Source organism: Manis pentadactyla, chromosome 5 (assembly GCF_030020395.1).
Source record: "Manis pentadactyla isolate mManPen7 chromosome 5, mManPen7.hap1, whole genome shotgun sequence".
Taxonomy (NCBI): domain Eukaryota; kingdom Metazoa; phylum Chordata; class Mammalia; order Pholidota; family Manidae; genus Manis; species Manis pentadactyla.
In genome coordinates this window covers 64,485,487-64,498,912 of record NC_080023.1, presented here as the reverse complement: position 1 = coordinate 64,498,912, position 13,426 = coordinate 64,485,487, and the positions used below count along the sequence as shown (strand labels likewise).

At 42.5% G+C, this 13,426-nt stretch overlaps 1 protein-coding gene across 2 annotated transcripts in view; it reads right to left on the bottom strand.

The window, feature by feature from the left end:
* FRAS1 (Fraser extracellular matrix complex subunit 1) overlaps window positions 1-13,426 on the bottom strand; it is a 441,866-nt gene that overhangs the window by 61,623 nt on the left and 366,817 nt on the right. For both annotated transcript variants that reach the window (XM_057502364.1, XM_036906452.2), the window contains 4 exons: window positions 12,588-12,707; window positions 12,138-12,317; window positions 4,381-4,505; window positions 3,953-4,093 (listed from right to left, as the gene is read on the bottom strand). In XM_057502364.1, the coding sequence (XP_057358347.1) occupies window positions 3,953-4,093; window positions 4,381-4,505; window positions 12,138-12,317; window positions 12,588-12,707 (566 nt within the window). The remainder of the gene's footprint in view (window positions 1-3,952; window positions 4,094-4,380; window positions 4,506-12,137; window positions 12,318-12,587; window positions 12,708-13,426) is intronic.

Sequence of the window (13,426 nt, the reverse complement as noted above, 5' to 3'; positions counted from 1 at the left end):
TATTTCTATTGTTTTAGTCTTCTCAATTTCATTTATTTCTTCTCTCCTAGTGACTTTGGGCCTCATTTGTTCTTCTTTTTCTAGTTTCATTAACTGTGAGTTTAGTAACTATTCATTTGGGACCATTCTTTCTTGAGAGAGGCCTGTATTGTTATAAACTTTCCTCTTAGAACTGCCTTCACTGCCTCCCACAGAAGTTGGGGTGTTGAGCTGTTGTTTTCATTTGTCTCCATATATTGCCCGATCTCTGTTTTAATTTGGCCATTGATCTATTGATTTTTAGGAGCATGTTGTTAAGCCTCCATGTATTTGTGGGCATTTTTGTTTTCTTTGCACAATTTATTTCTAGTTTCGTATCTTTGTAGTCTGAGAAGCTGGTTGGTACAATTTCAATCTTTTTGAATTTACTGAGGCTCTTTTTGTGGCCTAGTATGTGATCTATTCTGGAAAACATTCCACGTACACTTGAGAAGAATGTGTATCATGCTGCTTTTGAGCGGAGTGTTCTGTTGACGTCTATTAGGTCCATCTGTTCTAATGCATTGTTCAGTGCCTCTGTCTCCTTACTTATTTTCTGTCTGATTAATCTGTCTTTTGATGTGAGTGGTGTGCTGAAGTTTCCTAAGATGAATGCATTGCATTCTATTTTCCGCTTTTATTGTTTTTATTTGTTTCACATATGTAGGTGCTCCTGTGTTGGGTGCATAGATATTTGTAATGGTTATATCTTCTCTTGTGACTCCTTTATCATTATGTAATGTCCTTCTTTGTCTCTTATTTTCTTTGTTCTGAAGTTGATTTTGTCTGATATAAGTACTGCTACTCCTGCATATTTCTCCCTATTGTTTGCATGAAATATCTTTTTCCATCCCTTCATCACTTTTAGTTTGTGTATGTCTTTGGGTTTGAAGTAAGTCTCTTGTAGGCAGCATATAGATGGGTCTTGTTTTTTTACCCATTCTGCAACTCTATGGCTTTTGGTGCATCCAGTTAATTTACATTTAAGGTGATTATCAATAGATATGTACTTATTGCCATTGTAGGCTTTTAGATTTGTGGTTACCAAAGGTTCAAGAATAGCTTCCTTACTATCTAACTATTTATCTTAAATTGTTTATTACTCTATTTCAAACATAATCTAAAGGTTCTTTCCCCTGCCCCCTTCTTCTTCCTCCTCCAGTCTTTATATATTAGGTGTCATATTCTGTACTCTTTGTGTATCCCTTGACTAACTTTGTGAGTAGCTGATTTAATTTTGTATTGGCTTAGTAATTAATTGGTCTGCTAACTTTACTGTGGGTTTATTTTCTCTGGTGACAGCTATTTAGCTCTAGGGGCCTTTCCATCTATAACATATCTTGTAGAGATGGTTTGGTGGTGGTGAAATCCCTCAACTTTTGCTTATCTGGAAATTGTTTAATTCCTGCTTCAAATTTAAATGATAATCTTGCCAGGTAGAGAATTCTTGGTTGGAGGCCCTTCTGTTTCATTACATTAATTATATCATGCTACTCCCTTCTGGTTTATAAGGTTTCTGCTCAGAAGTTTGCTGATAGTCTGATGGGATTTTCTTTATAAGTGATCTTTTTTCTTTCTCTGGCTGCTTTCAATACTCTTTCCTTATCCTTGATCTTTTCCATTTTAATTATTAAATGTCTTGGTGTTGTCTTCCTAGAGTTCCTTATGTTGGAAGGTATCTGCACTTCCATGACGTGAGTGACTGTTTCCTTCCTCAGACTGGGGAAGTTTTCAACAATTATGTCCTCAAAAAGACTTTTTATCTCCTTTTCTCTCTTTTCTTCTGGTACCCCTATAATGCAAATATTGTTCTGTTTGGATTGGTCACATAGCTCTCTTACTATTCTTTCATTCCTAGAGATACTTTATTTCTTTCTATGCCTCAGCTTCTTTGTTTTCCTGTTCTCTATTTCATTTACCATGTCTTCTACCTCATCTAATCTACTTCTAAATCTCTCCATTGTATGTTTCATTTCAGACACTGTATTTTTCAAGGTTTCTATCTCTTTGTTGAAGTCCTCCCTGAGATCTTAAATATTTTTTCTGTAGCTCTGTGAGCATGCTTATGACTTTTATTTTGAAATCTTATCAAGAAGATTGGTGATTTGTTTCACTAAGCCCTCTTTCTGGCGTTTTTTCTTATAATTTTGTTTGGACCAAATTTCTTTGCCACTTCATATTTTTAGTGTTTCCTATGGAATGATAACTTTATGTAGGCGGCACCCCCAATTTCCCATAAGCTCTGCTCTGTGGAGCTGCTGTGCACCTGCAGCAATAGCAGGGGTTGCTGGTGAGCAGAACTGGCACCTGTCAGGAGGAAAGAGCTCAGCTCAGAGGGTTTCCAGCCTTCCCAGCTATAGCACCTGCCTCCATTGCCAGGTCCAGTGGGCCATGCATGCAGGGAGGAGCCTCTGTGCTATGTATGCCCCTGTAGCTGCTGTGATCAGAGCCACCCTCTGGTTGGCCTGGCATGATGGCAGGGATGGCAGGTGAGTGGAACTGGCACCTGCTGGGAGAAATGAGTGGCAGGCTGTGTACGACAGTGGTGGGCCTTGAGGCTGCATTGCCAGCCAGCCAGGGGGATGGAGTATCTGAAGCCCCTGAGAGTTCCCCACCTGCTGGACTAAGCGTGCTGGGAAGGTTTTGTCCACCTCCCTTTTCTCCTGAGCAGCCAGCTCTGTGTAATCTTTGCACCTTTAGCATCCCACTTGCTGCTGGGAAGTCCTTCAAACTGCCCTCCTTTCTTTTCTCCCAGGGGACCAGTTGTGCATACCTGTTTTCCACAAGTGGCTAGAATCTCAGTCTCTGAGTATTCTGCCTGTATTTGCTTTCCAACCCCACTAATCTCCAGTGCACTATACAATGTGGGTTCGTGCTTCTGGAAATATCCAGGGCTGGGTGTTCAGCAGTCATGGTCTTATATTCCATCTCTGATCCATTTCTCTTCTTCCTGCCTGTGGGCTGGAGTGGTGGGAGTGCTCGGGTCCTGTCAGATGGCGGCTTTGCTATTTTACCCTCTTCTGTGAGGTCTTCTCTTTTGCCCCAGATATAGGCAGTCTGTTCTGCAGTCTTCAGGTCGCTATTTCAGGATTAGTTTTATTTGCTGTATTTCCGTGTTTCATGTGATTTTGGGGAGGAGGTTTCCGCCTCACTTCTCATTCTGCCATCTTTTACCCCAAGACTGATAGTCCTTGCTTTATTTTTTTCCACAGCATTTATCACATCTGATAGATATTATGTGTTTCTTCTTGTCTGTCCACCTAATCAAAGTTTTAAAACCTCCTAAAGCTGGAACTCTACCTCTTTTGTTCACAACTCTGTCTTTAGAACTTAGAGCAAAGCCCGGCACTTGGTGGGTGATTAATATTTGATGAAAGAATAAGTGAATGAATGAGTGCTGGCACAGGGAAGGATTTACACAGAGTAATTAATGAAAGCTGATTTAACTCTTTTATAGGAGTTAGATCATGCCAAAATGTAAGATACTTTAATCTGAAAGCACCATGAGGATAAGAGTTTTGTTTCCACATGCCCATTTTACTATACAAAGCCTAGCTCTCCAAGGGTAGTCAAATTGCATCATTAGTTGCCATCCAGAGAAGTCTGAGTGAAGGAGTAAAATGGTGGGGGGGTGGGCACAAACAGTGCATCATGAATTATGATAAAAAAATATGCATGTTAAAAGAATTATAACATGTAATCAGGGGAGAGGGTGAATGTTTTTAGGGTTTCAGAAAGAGATTAAAAACCATTTGATCTCGAATGTGTTAGCTTCTCTTTTCCAGAAGACATGGTATCTCTGGTCTTTAAGCCTTCAAGGATGCATGTGCCAACCTTACCATCTACCCTACCCTCAGGATGCACAGGCACAAAGCAACCGATGCCCCCCGATCTGTCTCTCCTTTAGCCAGAGAACCTGGGGGAGCACTCTTACCTCTGTGTCTGCATCCACTGCCTTGAGCTCAAACTCTGTGATGGTCTTCCTCATACCCTCCTGGACCTGCATTCCTACGTTCTGTACAACTGGCAGTGAATCGTCCACAGGGCGAAGAGTGATATGGAAAGTCTGAGTCACCTACAATGGCAGAGAATGCAGGTGGGACACCTGTCCCTGGCACCCACCCAAGTGGAAGGGGGCTCTACTTTCCCTGTCACCATTCCTGGCATGACTGACTGACCAGGAACCCAAAAGGGAGCTCTCTTTGGCAAGTATCCCTGGGGCTGTCAGAAACTACTTCAATCCTTGTCTGAGAGCAGGTGAAAATGAAACTCGCACAACACTAGTCACTGTGCACACTCCATTCATGGAAGACTGTGCTGAGTCCACCCCTACTCAAGATGGGAATCAAGGTCCTCACCTACCTCATTGACTCCATCTGACAGCGTAAAGCTGAAGGCATCTGAATGTCTCTCAGTCTCACTGGTGTGGATATACTGAATATTTCGTGAGGTTAGGTCAGCTTGAGTGAAGGAACTAATCTGGATACCTAGCAAAAGGGGAAGAGAGAACCAGGGACAGGATGTCAAAATCCTTCTAAGCTGTCCTTCTAAGGTTGGGGAAACACCATACTCTCATCAGACAGAGTCCTTTGTATTTTCTTAAAGCAACTATGTGCTTCCCTCTAAGACCTTGTATTTTTATTTTTTTCTACAACAGCATATGTTCTGTGGGTGCACATGTTAACTTAATTATCCAGACTTCTACTGTGTGCCAAGCCAACAGCAGGTGCTCAATAATGTTACTCTCCTTTCTCTTGGGGCTTATGTATGCAGGTCAACTCTGTGAAAAGTAAGGCTATTCCTTATTCTCCAAACTCCTTTCTCCTAAATTTTATATTCCCCTATAGCTTCCCAATCCTTTCTGAAAACCATCCCTAATTTAATATTGTGGATGATTTAGCTTTTGAGCACTGAAGGTGTGTGGCTTACCTAAACATAGACTATTCCTGTGACTGGTAAGCCATCTATGATCTCACTGCATATTCCTCAAGATCCCTCTCGCCTCTCAGGTCTATGATTCTAGTTTCTCCTATACTACTTCAGCCAGGCTTACTATAGGACTTTGGGATTTGAGCAATCCTTCTATATGAAATCTAAAATGACCTAGGAAAACAGTATCCTTTATTACATATAGAGAGAATGTCTTAAGTTTTTTTTTTAGAGCTGTTTTAAAAGTAAAAAATTTTAAGTGATTCAAAATAATGCCAAGGTATCCCACAAATGAATAGTATCTCAGTGTTTTTAAATGTCCAACAACATTTAGCAAATCAGCCCAGACAAACTCTCGTGTCTACCCTGAGGCTTCTGGGGTTCTTACTCTGGTGCAAACCAAGACTCAAACAAATCATATCTTTTAGTCCCTTAGCACAAATTCCCCCTTTCTGATTCTGGGTGTTAGGATATTAATCCACTTAATCTGGTCCTTTGGTTTGGTCCTGAAATTGAGTTGCTGCTTCCTGGGATTTATTTGTCATTGTTAATCTGGGCAAAAGCAATTTGGCTTTTCTGTAAAAAAAAACAGAGCGATTCTCCTATGACCGTTTTACATTTAACTGTGACATCAATATCACTGCTATACCTTAAAAAAGAAAACCAACCGGTATGGCTTACATTTGCATCTCTCTTTATCATTTGAAATTTGTCACTATGATATAACAGCCTCCTGAATATTGGGGTATTCATTTTTTTGATGAGCATTTTATATTTCTGTGCTTGCTACATAAGCTCTTGATAGGCCAAAAATGTAGCCTCCTGTCTTACTGATTTGTCTTGAGGCTCTGGACAGAAATCCATACCATTCTTTAAAAATTTAATAACTTCAGACTGACCACACTGAGAAATTTAAATCTCTTCCCTTGCTGTGAATCTATCCTCACAGCTCATGGGGAAAACTTGACTGGATTCTTACAGTCAAATGGTTACCTAGTTCACTGTTCCCTTTTTGAGAGTCTAAGACTGATTAAGAAAGTTGGTAGATTTTCCCTTCCTCTTGAGAAGGAAGCTCTGGGATTGATCTTTTTTAAAACATTTTTTATTGAGAGGAAATTGACATATAACAAATTACACACATTTAAAGTGTACAGTTTATAGTCTTTGGCACATCCATGAAACCATCACCTCAATCCAAATAGTGAACATATCCATCACTCCAGAAGTTTCCAACTGGTGCTCTGTAATCCTTCCATCTGGACCTTTCCTGGCCTTTACCTAATTCCAAAGAAACAAATGAACTGTTTTCTGTCCCTATAGATTAGCTGACACTTTCTCTATTTTTTAAATAAATAGAATCATACAGTATGTACTACTTCATACATGGTTTCTTTCACTTAGCATAACTATTTTGAGATTCACCCATATTAAAGGATGTATTAATAAATAGTTCGTTCCTTTTTATTGCTGAGTAGTATTCCATTGCAGGGATATATCATGATTTGTCCATTCACCTGTTGATAGACATTGATTTCTAGTTTTGGGCTATTACAAATAAAGTTGCTATGATCATTTGTGCACAAGTCTTTGTATGGACATAAGTGTTCACTTTTCCTGGGAAAATCTCTAAGAGTGGAATGCATGCTTGGTGTACACTTAACTTTTTAGGAGACTGCCAAACTATTTTCCAAAGGGGTAGTACCATTTCACATTCCCACCATCAGTGCATGAGATCTCTGGTGTTTGCCTTAGTGGGACTTTCCTGGTCTGATCTAGTAATCATTGAACAGCTATTATGTGCACTGTTTCAGGCTTGCTTATATATTTATATATATATATATATATTGAGTTTTACCTTTTAACAACTCCTGGAAGGCAAGGTTGGAATATTACCACCATTTTTCTAGATTGTACCATGAAGAAAATTAGAAAAGCCGCGTGACTTATCTGAGGTCACATAGCTAATAAGAGAGTAATGTTGGGACTGGAATTCATGGTTGTGTAACTCCAAAGTTTACGCTTATTGGAGTACTTTTTGTACAACTCATCTAGCCTTTTCAGGCTAGGCAAGGAGCTTCTTGGATTTTACCTTTACCCATTAATTTTTATCAATATAAAATAATATAATATAATATCAATATAAAAGAAAATGTGAAAAACACAAAAAAGTAGTGAAGAATAACAAAAGCCAGTCATAGATCTACCACTGAAATAGCACCATTAAAATATCTTTGAACTGAATGATTTCTTCTAGGATGCTTTTTTGGCTATAACCTTTTTCTTGTCTGAAATACTTATTTTGAAGAGGTATTTAATATTATCATTTAAGTGATATCCATAAGTGCCAGAGTGTAACAAACTGCATCTAGAAGGTAAGCTCCAAGAGGGCCAGGATATGGTTGTTTCTTCACTAATGTGCACCTAGGATAGGCGCACACAGTAGGTACTCAAAACATATTTGGTGAATGAATTTAGTTCATCTGCTATAATAGGCATCTAAGAGGTCCTGCTGAGCACAGATTTTTCAATCTCTATGCACTTAAAAAAGTTCTAGCTTTTGCAGATAGGGTATTAGAAGAATCACCAGCAAGATGGTGTTTCTAATAATACGTTGTCCTTAGTGGCTGTCATAGCAGGTAGTTACTGTCTGAAATATCTTGAAGGCCTTTAATCCCATTGAAAGTGTTTTCAGTGACCAACCTGCTGGCTAAACTATGTATCTGGCTGAATTATGGGGACTTGCATTAACCCTGTCAGTTTTTTCAATTCCCCTGGAGGGCCAGCACATTATAGAAAGTTCAGTCCGGGTCAGGGCAGTGGTATGGGAATAAAGTATCTTTGAGGAAATTGCCTTCCTAATAAGGCATCAGGTAATCGCCTCAGCCCTCCTGCTCTCAGCACAGCTGCAGACGGCTCCACACAGGCTGTGCGTGTCCCGCCTCAAGCTCACACTATAGGCGATGCTCAGCTGTTCTTCAAAGCCTCTGTGATGGAAGGAATTGTGTCTCCCCATTTCATATGCTGAAGTCTTCACTCTCAGCACCTCACAATGTGGAAGTAGGGCCACTGTAGATGTAATTAGTTAAGATGAGGTTATTAGGGTGGGCCCTAATCCAGTATGATTAATGTCCTTATCAAGGGGAAATTTCAACACAGATATACCCATGCAAGGATAATGCCTTGTGCACATGAAGACAGCCATCTATAAGCCAAGGAGAGAAGCTCAGAACCATCCTTCCCTCAGAAGGAACTGATCCTGCCGACACCATGATCCTGTTTGACAGCATTCGTGAAACAATACATTTCTGCTGTCTGAGCTGCTCAGTCTGTGAGACTTGATTACGGCACCCTAGCAGACACGGATGACCCCAGCGACAACAGCGGGTTCATCCTAGTTTGGCTGGTGTCACTACTAAACAGGCTGAGATAAAGAGGAAGCCAAGGGATACCTTTGCTGAGACATCCCCTCCAGGCGGTCTCCCCTGACTCACCCCTGCCCCTCTCTCAGGTGGAGCATACTGTCCTTTGATACTACTGTCCTCTGTCCTGTTGCTCTCACAGCTACTGAAACACATTTGCACATATTTGTTTACATGGCTCCCTTTTCCAAAACATGAGTTTCCTCCTGCAGCAGGAACTCAGTAAGTGTTGGTGAAGGTGAGAACCGTGCCATGCTGGGGATTGTGATATTCCAGTATTACTCGTCCCCTGCTGTAAAAATATGTACAACTCCCGAGGAGCAGTTAAGTGACCGGGTGCCAGTGAGCACCCACATTTCCCAGCCACCTCACAGCTCTGTGTGACTGGGGTTTTGCCGCTGGGATGTGTGGTCAGAAGTGATGTGTGCTCTTCAGGAACACTCCTAAACAAGAAATGGCTGGGGCTCCCATGGCCTTTGTCCTTCACTGCTGGCTGGGGAACGACAACTGTGAAGGGTCCCTGAGGCACCTGAGGCCAGCTGGGCTACCTGATCTGCATTTTTCTGTGAGCAAAAATAAACAACTTATTTAAGAAGTCTTGTAATTTGGAGTCTCTGTTGTAGCAGCTTAGTTTCTATACTAACAATATAACTCCTTACACGGATTTCCCAAGAAAAAGAGGGTCTTCAGGGTCCCTGACACAATGGCGTGGACTTTCAAAGAGCACATGCAAAGACTAACTCTCACATTCCTCTCCTCAGTAGTAGGAGGTGCGTGTGTGCCTGCTGCACAGATCAGAGCCCTGTGGCTCCCCATGTCCCCTCAGGGAAGGGAAGAGGATCTTCATGCCTTTTCTGTCTATCTAACAAGAACAACCAATTACAGTCAACTAACCAAGAAAGACAGCACGGGAGTAAGTCTCCTTCCTACTTCACCATCCAGAGGATGTCTGCAAGTTCTGATGGCAAATGGTTAACTCCAAGAGGCAACCAGCCCCAAAATAGCTCAGTGCGTGCACCACAGACCCTGGCCTAGAAGCGTCCTGGCTCTTCTTGGAAAGGACAGACCCCAGCCCAATTTCAGCTCCAGGCAGACCCATCCTCACCACACCATGAGACACGTGGGGTGGGGGGTTCCTACTTTGCCTCAAGCTGCAGCCAGCTGCCCAAGAGAGGACAATGAGTATGCACTTCCTCTCAAGGGAGATTTCCACATTTAAAAAGAATCATATCGGTGAAAATATTTATGACATATCCACTTAAAAGAAAGAGGGAAGGGGAGAATTCTGGCCAAATGCTAAAGAAAAGGCTCAGGGTGGGGCTGGTGGTACTGGAGGAGCAGGGAAGCTTGCCTCATTGCAATGGGGAGGGGCCCCCCAAGAGTAAAGAGGGGGACTACATCTGGTCTACTTAGAGAAATGGGCAGATTGAGAGAAGCCTTTGGGGGCGGGAGACATTGCAGATGCGGAGTGCAAGGCCCAGTGAAAGGGGGCGGGTGAAGGGGCCGTCCCAGGCAGAGGGAGCGCCCGCTCCCTATCCTGGAGGTACTTTCCCCAGAAGAGGGAGCAGCGTGATTGCCGACTGGTCTCTCCCTAAGCAGTGCTGGCCTGGTCTTGGCTCAGAATTTAAGCCCAGTGAAGGCCGTGACTGTAAAAATAGAAAAGCTAAATCTGAAGCAGCCTCACACAGGCCTCTTAACACAGCCTGGGGGCAGAGAAGAGTGCGGGCTGGGACTTACCAGCAGGTAGGCAGCTGGCAGTGCCTTCCATGAAGCTAGAAACTCGGAGCCTTTGAAAGCCCTGTATGGTGTGGAGGCAGTTGCCCAATGTAACAACCAAAAGTCTGTCCTTTCATCTTCATAGAGATATAATCAGCAATCTGACAGATTTCTGGCAGAGCAATTAGCTCATGAATTCGTTATCAAACATCTCACACAATCAAGGTCTTGGAAGGGCTCATCTGTGTACTTCCCCGGGGAACTTCAGGATCAAAGGGTAAGTCACCTGCTTTAATTTGCACTAGGGATTTGGGCCAATCTGTTCAGCCTTCCCTAAGCCCAACCACCATACACTCTCCCACACCATCACCCTGGACCCAGACGCGGTCTGCCTCCTTCAGCCCCTCCACCCCACCACCTCACTCTCCTGTAGCTACACTGATCTCCTTGCCTCTGGAAGGTGAAGTGCCTGGCTGATCCTGCCCCAGGATCTTAGCACTTGCTGACCCCTCTGTCAGAATGCTCTTTCCTTACACTGGTCAGTATGGCTGGCTTCCTCACTTTTCTCAGATCTCTGCTCAAATGTCATCTTATTATCTGGGAGGCCATTCCTCCCAGGCTTGCTCCCTGCACCCCAGGAATGCCCTTATTTCTCTCCCCAACACTCATCACCACTGCCATATGACGTATTTGCTCACTTGTTTGCTGACCATCTGGCTCCCTGTATTAGAGAGTGAGTATTCTCTCCTCTTTCCCTTTTTTGCTCTTCCCCTGGTTGAATCAAGAATTCATAACCATAAGAAAACCAGTGAAGATCTAAATTTCCTGTAAACCATCACTGCCTTTGCAATATATGAAATAAAGACAATTCTAGCTTTAGACTCTTTTAGTTAACAAAAATCTCTGTCCTCACAACCATTCATCTGTCAAGTTCCATAGGTTTGCCCAAGTTTCCTTTCTTCCCGCCTTCCACCAGCTATTGTTTATTGAACACTTACTAGGTACTAGTTATTATCTCCTACATTATTCTCATCTTCTACTCCCACTACTGCCTCCCCCTCCCCCAGTGAGGTCTCACCAGCTCTCATCTGGCCAGATGTGAAACTTCCTACCCACTGCTTCCCTTTTCTTCCTTCAGGCCATCCTATCAGTTCATTATTTTTTCTTTCAGTTCACCTGTTGGACATGAGATAGGTTTCACTTCTTCCCCACTCAAAATTCTGCAGTGACTCCCTATCGCCTATTGAATTGAATAGGGATTGCTTATCTCCACTTTGAAGACCTTCCATAAAACCTCAATCTACCCATGAGCTCCATCTACTACTATTTCCAGAATATATGCCTTAGCTAAACTGGCCCACTCATTATTTTTTTAATATGCCCTCATACTGCTTCCACCTCTGGAAATAGCACAGATTCTGTCTGTCCAAGCTCCGCCTTGAAAGGGCTCTCTTGGATGCCACCTTCTGTGCACCTTCCCACCTGGTGTAGCCTCGTCCACTTTTGGGCTCCAGGTTTATACAATTCTTAAATATCTTAAAATATCTGCCATCTTTTTCCTTTATATATGGTTATATGTAGTGGTTCCTTATCTCATCCAGTTAAGAACCCTAGGGGATGAAGACTGTATTTCATTTATCATTATATTTTTCCCAACAGCAGCTAAACTAGAATCTTGCTCAGTACACATGCACTCTTGCTATTCTGGAGTTCAATTTTTAAGGACAGTTCATCGCACCATGCCAGGCATGCAGACTTTAGAAGAAAAACAGGGTGCAGTGTTCTCTCCCTTAAGGAACTGACAATCTAGTTATAGAGACAAGATTGCTTATATAAAATTGTAATTTTTTAATTCAACTTTCAGCAAATAATTATTGAGCATCTGCTATTTATTAAGTATAATGCAAGACAGTATATAATGGTCAAAATAACTGATGCAGCAATAAATACTAATAAAGGCAGGCTGTAGGTATCTGTATATACACGATGGGGCTGCTCCCCCATCTTACTAAAGCCCGTCCTTTGGTTTGATGAAACAAGAGCCGACAGGCTTACCTGGTGATGCTGCATGCTCCAGGTGGCCCAACTGGGGCTGTCCAGTGATTCTATAGATCAGTTCTGCAGGCTCACCCTCCTGGTCAGTGGCAGAGAGCTGCAGAGTCGTGATTTTCTTCACTGAGTTCTCATCCAAGATCAGCCCATTATTGGTGATGATGACTGGTGGGGATTTGTCTTCTGAAAATATCAGAAATAGTGATTTGAAAAGGGATTTTTTTCAGATTCCTTTCTTCAATTCTGGGCCTGGCACCCAGGGGTAAGATCAAATAGCCCTTAGACCTGTCCCTCGAAGAATGCACCAAGGAGCTTTACACAACAGAGGGGTCTGATTCCAGATTTCCCCACTGTCTGGGTTAAAGCAAAGGCTCAAGCCTGAAGGGGAGTGCAGTGTAGACTGTCTAACCTCAGAACTGTTAGGGGATTTTTAGGAACCTAATGCCCTCTTACCTAAAACAATGATGGAAAATGACTGGCCAGTCAATTTGTTTCCTTCTTCATCAACCACATCAAATTTAAAAGCAAAGCTCCCACCGGATTCTCCTTTTCCATGGCTGTATTCTACACGGCCTATAAATGGGACAAGAACATCAAGATTTTCCATTAGTGCTTTCTGTCCTCACTTCTGAAGTGTCAGGTGGGAATGCAACTGGTATTCACACTAATGAACCAACCACTGCCTTTCTCATTTTGACATTGCTTTTAACATTTTAATCTAAAGTTTTCATTTCCTCCCTTTCTGCTCCCACTATCTACTTTCTCATAATCAAAGATGCACTCAAAATAAAATCACCCCAAGCAGCATTGTTTACGGTTGAGAATCAGCTTTCGGGAAAGACTCTAAGGAAGTCTCATGAACAACCAGATCAGCAGAGCTGCCCACATGGAAGGTGTGCCCCGACCCTCCCATATCGTTGTGTGGCCCTGTTACCTATCCGCGTCACAGGGCATGAGGACACAGAGCTGCAGCCCAGGGTCTCCTGGAGCTCATCACCCCCATTCCCCAAACTGCCTTAAATTATTTTTGGAAGAACATAGGAGATAAACAACTAACAAATATATAAACAAAATAAATAAACTTGACCTAGAAGTCAAAAGGATCCAAAGGGAAGAGTGCAGTGTATTACACTTTTGTTAACCCACAGCATCACTTATGTGTACTCAGCAATATAAGTCTAACCAAGTATCTGGGAAGAGGAGCCTGGTCTCATTTTTAAAAAGAGACCCTGAGGCAAGGAGTAACTAAGGAAATACTGCCTCTTTGCCCATGGCGCCCCCTTCACGAAAGC